We start from the raw sequence: 7,791 nt of genomic DNA, 5'->3' as shown, positions 1-7,791 counted from the left end.
AACTGTCTGTCAAAAATAGGTGACACGCCCACAAACCGCCGACTGTGGGGACGCGGCGCGACGACAACCGTAACGGTGAAGCCACACTATACGCGGCGACGGCCGCCTGAGAGTGCTGACTGTGGCTCTAGTCCTGTGTCAGTGCTGACTGTGACTCTAATCCTGGGTCAGTGCTGACTGTGGCTCTAGTCCTGTGTCAGTGCTGACTGTGACTCTAATCCTGGGTCAGTGCTGACTGTGACTCTAGTCCTGTGTCAGTGCTGACTGTGACTCTAATCCTGTGTCAGTGCTGACTGTGACTTTAATCCCAGCTAATTAATCACTTTGTTTTGTTTCCTGTTCTGTGCACACGCCAATTCTGGAGGAAAATTTCTGGCATTCTGCCCCCTGGTGGTTAGGGACAACACACCCCGTTCATGTTTTTTTTTTTGCTCATTCTTTTTCCCAAGAAGGAGCAGAACAACTCTATCCAATCAGCAACCAGCATCGTAGCCTCACCTGTCACCTATATTTGAGCATTACAGCAGTGTGCCACGCCTGGATATCAGCTACAGAACTTACGCAACCTTCACGACATTTAGACCTTACCGTTAGAGATTAAACTGGAGAGAGCAGAAAGAGTATGCCTGTCTGATACAGGGTTCTGCCAGGCTCTTCCTGTCTGTCTGTTTTAAGACAGACTTGCATTCACACTATTAATGAATGTCTTTTCTACAGTCAGAAAGCATCAATGTCCATAAAGGTCCACTGTACTTAAGGTGAAAGTGTCCTTATGTGGCATGTAGACAGTGGAGACTGCAGTGTAAACCACTGACCACCAGGTGACACTGCCCTTCCTGAGCTGCAGATATCTGTTCAGATCAGGGAGTTTATTCATATCCTGTTAGCCGTGGTGCAAACAAAACGTAAATGAAAAATCCCTAAAATCAGTGGTTCAACATCACTGAACTGACTATGAGAAGCCCCTGATCTTTTGCTATGAGAATAGATAATATGACTGTTTCCTCTTTCATGAACGCACACATTATACAAAGTTTAAACTTATTATAGGAAACATGGCTTCCTTTCCACCCTGTACTGGAAGAGAGACGTGGTAGCAGCTAACCTTTCCAATTTGGACTTATCCAAAGCCATCATGCATGAATGTGTGTGCAGTAAACCAGTCTTTATTGTAGAAAAAAAACAGAGCATAAGGCCGGAGGGAGGGAGGGAGGGAGGCAGGAAAGAGTAAGGAGCAGGTAGGGGGTATGAGATGGAAGAGTGAGGGAGAAAGGGAGGGAAGGAGAGACTGCTGGGGAGAGAGGGAGAGTGTGCTTTAAGGCGTGTTCAGGTGGAGACTCGAGGACCAGTCCGTCACTCTCTCAGGGAAACAGCGGGCTTCTGATGCCCTGAAGAAAAGAAGGAGCCTCATCGAGTTTGAAAGGTGAGATCAGAAAAGCTTTTTAACCTTCTCCTCTGTTTTAGCTTTGTTAGGTCCTTATTGTGCATAGAAGGCAATTACTGTTCCTGTAATAATAATAATAATAATAATAATAATAATGTTACAATTAACATTCTTTTTTTAATTCACCATTATGCTGTTCATCCATTTGGGTAACATTTTCCTTCCTCCTGTTCTCTCATTTCTCATCTAATAAGTTGGCGCCGCAGATGGCTGCCTCGGTGTGTTGACCAAAGCAAATTCCTCGTATGTGTAAATGTACTTGGCAATAAATTCGATTCTGATTCTGATTCTGATTCTGATTTTTGTTTATCATGCTGTGTATATATTAGATTAATGTTTTTGTTAAACATAATATGCATATTTCAGATTGGGTTTATAATAAGGTTGTGTATATGTCGGATGAATGTTTTATTAAATGTATTTAAGAGCAAATATAAGAATAATTTAAGAAAAGTTTTGTGAATGAGGCCCATTGTGTGAATGTTTTTGTTTAAGGTAATATTCATACGTCAGATTGTTTATTAGTTTATTGTAAGTTTGTGTAAGTTAGATTAATGTTTTATTAAATGTAACATTGATATGTCAGATTATTTGTTTATTATACGTTTGTGTATGTTCAATTAATGTTTTATTAAATGTAAAATGCATCAGATTGTTTATTATAAATTTGTGTATGTTAGATTAGTGTTGTATTAAATGTGACATGCTTATGTCAGATTGTTTATTTGTTTATTATAAGTTTGTGTATGTTAGATTAATGTTTTATTAAATGGAACATGCATATGTCAGATTGTTTATTTGTTTATTATAAGTTTGTGTATGTTAGATTAATGTTTTATTAAATGGAACATGCATATGTCAGATTGTTTATTATAAATTTATGTATGTTAGATTATTTTTTCGAAACGGCAGCAAGGTGCATTTGGATGCTTTGTTGTGTAGTTTTGAGGAGATGAAGAGGAAGCTGTTGCAAACAGGACAGAGAGTCAGGATGAAGAGGGGATGTGTGGGAATGCGATGGGGAAGGTGCAAAAAGAGAGGGAGCGTGTATAGGACAGATGGTCTCCCAGTGGAGATCCTGCTCTCGTCCTCCTGGACCCAGTTGGGCCTGGCAATCTCTCAGAACTCTGCGTCCAAACATTACCTCATCTCCACCCCCACACCCTCAACCCAAACACTACCTCATCTCCACCCCCACACTCTCCACCCAAACATTACCTCATCTCCACCCCCACACCCTCCACCCAAACATTACCTCATCTCCACCCCCACACTCTCCACCCAAACATTACCTCATTTCCACCCCCTCCACCCAAACACTACCTCATCTCCACCCCCGCACCCTCAACTTAAACATTACATCATCTCCACACCCTCCACCCAAACATTACCTCATCTCTACACCCTCAATCCAAACATGAGGCTGTATGTCTATATACATACAGCCTCCCTGACTGGCTGTTCCTCTCACACCCTGTCCCTGACTGGCTGTTTCTCTCACACAGTGTCCCTGACTGGCTGTTTCTCTCACACACTGTCCCTGACTGGCTGTTTCTCTCACACACTGTCCCTGACTGGCTGTTCCTCTCACACAGTGTCCCTAACTGGCTGTTCCTCTCACACAGTGTCCCTGACTGGCTGTTCCTCTCACACAGTGTCCCTGACTGGCTGTTTCTCTCACACAGTGTCCCTGACTGACTGTTCCTCTCACACAGTGTCCCTGACTGGCTGTTCCTCTCACACAGTGTCCCTAACTGGCTGTTCCTCTCACACAGTGTCCCTGACTGGCTGTTTCTCTCACACAGTGTCCCTGACTGACTGTTCCTCTCACACAGTGTCCCTGACTGGCTGTTCCTCTCACACAGTGTCCCTGACTGGCTGTTCCTCTCACACAGTGTCCCTGACTGGCTGTTCCTCTCACACAGTGTCCCTGACTGGCTGTTTCTCTCACACACTGTCCCTGACTGGCTGTTCCTCTCACACAGTGTCCCTGACTGGCTGTTTCTCTCACACAGTGTCCCTGACTGACTGTTCCTCTCACACAGTGTCCCTGACTGGCTGTTTCTCTCACACAGTGTCCCTGACTGGCTGTTCCTCTCACACAGTGTCCCTGACTGGCTGTCCCTGACACTCCTCTGTATTTCTGGGATTGGTTGTGTGAGGCTATGATGAACTTCCTGCTGCTGGCACCACTGTAAATGTGTCTTTCCTGCTCTCCCACCCAGGACTACATATCCCTGAGAGCCAGACCAGTCAGAACCATGCCCTGGTCTGCAGTGCCCCAGGGCTGTGCCCTGCTGCTTGGGTTGCTGCTGGCCCTGCGTGGCCCCCTGGTGGCTGGAGGGCAGAATGACACAGAGCCCATCGTGCTGGAGGGGAAGTGTTTGGTGGTGTGCGACTCCACGCCCTCCTCCGAGCCGACGGGGAACGCTCTTGGCATGTCGGTGCGCTCAGGAACCGGCCGCGTCGCCTTCTCTGCCTCCCGCAACACCAACCATGAGCCCTCCGAGATGAGCAACCGCACCATGACCATCTACTTCGACCAGGTCAGCCGCCACTGTGCCCATGAGCATAAATCAGCACCGCAACCACAGAATACCACCACATCCGCACAACACCACCCCAGTATTAATGCCACATGACCACATCTGCACAACACCACCCCAGTATCAACGCCGCATGACCACATCTGCACACCACCACCCCAGTAACAATGCCACATGACCACATCTGCACACCACCACCCCAGTATCAATGCCACATGACCACATCCGCACACCACCACCCCAGTATCAATGCCACATGACCACATCCGCACACCACCACCCCAGTATCAATGCCACATGACCACAATGGCCATGCAACACTACAGCACCATTACAGCATCACATCACCTCCGCAGCACCTCTGCAGTGGCCATGTTAGGCCCTCTCTGCAGCGGCCATGTTGGACCCGCTCTGCAGCGGCCATGTTGGACCCGCTCTGCAGCGGCCATGTTGGGCCCTCTCTGCAGCGGCCATGTTGGGCCCTCTCTGCAGCGGCCATGTTGGACCCGCTCTGCAGCGGCCATGTTGGGCCCTCTCTGCAGCGGCCATGTTGGGCCCTCTCTGTAGCGGCCATGTTGTTGATCATGTTGTTTTTTGGACTGTGTGCTGTGCAGATCCTGGTGAATGTGGGGGGGCACTTTGACCCCGCCCGCAGCATTTTCCTGGCCCCCAGGAAGGGAGTCTACAGCTTCAGCTTCCATGTAGTCAAGGTGTACAACAGGCAGACCATACAGGTGAGCCTACCAACGACACTGACCCACACACCTGTGTGTGGACCATACAGGTGAGCCTACCAACGACACTGACCGACACACCTGTGTGTGGACCATACAGATGAGCCTACCAACGACACTGACCCACACACCTGTGTGTATTAAAATGTTTTTTGAACAGGCAGGTGTTACGACCCCTGTTGTAAGTTTTTTTTTTACATTAGTCTCTGTTTCGCTCTTCCGGTTTGTCATCTGATCGGCTGTTTCTGCCTCCAGTTACTCGGTTTGAAAAAGTTGTCATTTGCCACTTACCAGGGAAAACAAGCTCTTTGAAATTATGCTTGGTGGTTCTGGTCTCTCTCTGATCTCAGGTCAGTCTGGAGCTTAATGGCTCTCTCTCTCTGATCTCAGGTCAGTCTGGAGCTGAATGGCTCTCTCTCTCTGATCTCAGGTCAGTCTGGAGCTGAACGGCTCTCTCTCTGATCTCAGGTCAGTCTGGAGCTGAACGGCTCTCTCTCACTGATCTCAGGTCAGTCTGGTGCACAACGGCTCTCTCTGATCTCAGGTCAGTCTGGAGCTGAATGGCTCTCTGTCTCTGATCTCAGGTCAGTCTGGTGCTCAACGGCTCTCTCTCACTGATCTCAGGTCAGTCTGGAGCTGAACAGCTCTCTCTCACTGTTCTCAGGTCAGTCTGGTGCTCAACGGGTGGCCGGTGATCTCGGCCTTCGCCGGGGACCAGGACGTGACCCGGGAGGCGGCGACCAACGCGGGGCTGGTTACCATGGAGAGGGGCGACAAGGCCTACCTGAAGCTGGAGAGGGGGAACCTGATGGGGGGTTGGAAGTACTCCACCTTCTCAGGCTTCCTGGTCTTCCCCTTATAGGGGGGTACAGGGGTACAGGGGAGTGCAAGGAAAGAGAACATGATATGGTGAGACCAACAAGAGTGTGTGTGTGTGTGTGTGTGTGTGCATGTATGTGTGTGTGTGTGGTTGTGTGCATGTGTGAGTGAGTGTGTGTGCATGTGTGAGTGTATGTGTGTGTGTGCATGTATGTATGTGTGTGTGTGCGCGTGTATGTGTGAGTGTATGTGTGTGTGTGTATGTGTGTGGCTGTGTGCATGTGTGAGCGAGTGTGCGAGTGTGTGTGTGTATGTGTGTGTGTGGTTGTGTGCATGTGTGAGTGAGCGTGTGTGTGTGTGTGTGTGTGCATGTATGTGTATGTGTGGTTGTGTGCATGTGTGAGTGAGTGTGCGTGTGCATGTATGTGTGTGTGCGTGTGTGTGAGTGTGTGTGTTTGGTTGTGTGCATGTGTGAGTGAGTGTGTATGTGCATGTATGTGTGTGTGCGTGTATGTATGAGTGTATGTGCATGTATGTGTGTGTAGGTGTGTGTACATGTATGTGTGTGTGGGTATGTGTGCATGTGTGAGTGTGTGTGTGCATGTATGTATGTATGTGGCTGTGTGCATGTGTGAGTGAGTGTGTGTGTGTGTGTACATGTATGTGTGTATGTATGAATGAATGTGTGTGTGCATGTATGTATGTGGGGGCATGTGTGTGTGTGTGTGTGTGTGTATGCATGTATGAGTGAGCGTGTGCATGTGCCAGTGTGTAAGAGAGAGAGCTTTTTGAGTCATTGGGTTGCATTGCACTTCTGAGCTGGATGAATGTTGATATACTAAATCTACTGATGTGGCAATAAATGTTAATTTTATAGAAATGGTTTAACAATGATCATCATAATTACTAATCAGTTACTCTAAATAATTAAATATGCATTTTAGTAGTAATTGTAGATTCAGTTTTTTAATTATATTGGATGTTTCCTATGTGAGAACAGGAGGGTGGAAATTTGGAGGCTTGCCCAGGTTGGTTTTATTCATTTGTGCTTTGTTTTAGTTTTGATGGGCTTCTTTCTTATTTTATACATTTTCAGGGTTAAGTCTCCACTGTGTGCTGCCCTGGCCTGTGGAAGCGCCTGTCTCATCTGATCCCTCTTCCCTTCTGACGCAGATAGGGAAGTGCTAATAAAGGAGTGCATCAGACTGTGCGTTTGGAGTCTCTGATTTAGAGCCCTATATGTATACCTGCATAAGTATTCACACTGCATATGTACTGTATATGTTCAGACGGGTGACAAATTAAAGGAAAAACCAACATAAAATGTCTTAGAAAGATTCCTTTCTAAGAGTTGGAGTTTTGGGGTTGGGTGAGTTTTGGGGTTCAGCAGGTGAGTTTTTGGGTTGGGTGAGTTTGGGGGTTCAGCAGGTGAGTTTTGGGGTTGGGTGAGTTTTGGGGTTCAGCAGGTGAGTTTTTGGATTGGGTGAGTTTTGGGCTCAGCAGGTGAGTTTTGGGGTTGAGTGAGTTTTGGAGTTCAGCAGGTGAGTTTTGGGGTTGAGTGAGTTTTGGGGCTCAGCAGGTGAGTTTTGGGGTTGGGTGAGTTTTGGGGTTCAGCAGGTGAGTTTTTGGATTGGGTGAGTTTTGGGCTCAGCAGGTGAGTTTTGGGGTTGAGTGAGTTTTGGGGCTCAGCAGGTGAGTTTTGGAGCTGGGTGAGTTTTGGGGTTCAGCAGGTGAGTTTTGGGGTTGGGTGAGTTTTGGGGTTCAGCAGGTGAGTTTTGGGGCTCAGCTGGCCTCATCTCAGAATTTGAGACACACTTGTGCCATACTGGGTTCTTATCCAGAGCAACTGAATTATTTTGATATTTAGTATATGTTGCCATGGAGATGCAATTTCTGTTTCTATTCCTATTAAGAATAAATGTCCTTTTTGTCCGTTTACTACAGTCATTACCTCCCAACCAATCATCAGTGTGTGTGTAGGAGAAGGTGTGTTTAACGGCATTGAACTGGAACACAGATGTAAGTCAGCATTAGGAAGTCAGATGTAAGTTAGAATAAAGAACAACGATGCTCTACGGATAAGCTACAAGGTAACACCTAACGTACAGCATAGATATAACAGTGGGCTAAATACATCAGCTAAGAAGCTAACATTTTCTAGCTGGGCTACACAGTTTGGGGCTATGACAAATTCCTGCAGAAATGGAACAAGCAAGATATTTACCTGTCCAGCAGAATTACTGCCAGC

General features: G+C 47.2%; 1 protein-coding gene across 2 annotated transcripts; it reads left to right on the top strand.

The window, feature by feature from the left end:
- The first annotated feature begins 1,268 nt into the window (after positions 1–1,268).
- LOC118231453 (cerebellin-1-like) lies at positions 1,269–6,867 on the top strand. 2 transcript variants are annotated; one of them, XM_035425261.1, is made up of 5 exons: positions 1,269–1,423; positions 3,670–3,990; positions 4,605–4,724; positions 5,389–5,633; positions 6,647–6,867. In XM_035425261.1, the coding sequence occupies exons 2-4, from the start codon at positions 3,706–3,708 to the stop codon at positions 5,584–5,586; spliced, it is 603 nt and encodes a 200-aa protein (XP_035281152.1). In that variant the 5' UTR covers positions 1,269–1,423; positions 3,670–3,705; the 3' UTR covers positions 5,587–5,633; positions 6,647–6,867. The 2 variants fall into 2 exon arrangements, with proteins under 2 accessions (XP_035281152.1, XP_035281151.1); XM_035425260.1 differs by having other exon boundaries at positions 1,272–1,423; positions 3,668–3,990; positions 6,640–6,867.
- The last annotated feature ends 924 nt before the right edge of the window (positions 6,868–7,791 follow it).

The sequence above is a fragment of the Anguilla anguilla genome, chromosome 7 (assembly GCF_013347855.1).
Source record: "Anguilla anguilla isolate fAngAng1 chromosome 7, fAngAng1.pri, whole genome shotgun sequence".
Taxonomy (NCBI): Eukaryota; Metazoa; Chordata; class Actinopteri; order Anguilliformes; family Anguillidae; genus Anguilla; species Anguilla anguilla.
Note: the sequence above shows the minus strand (reverse complement) of the source record. Positions and strands in the feature narration are given on the sequence as shown.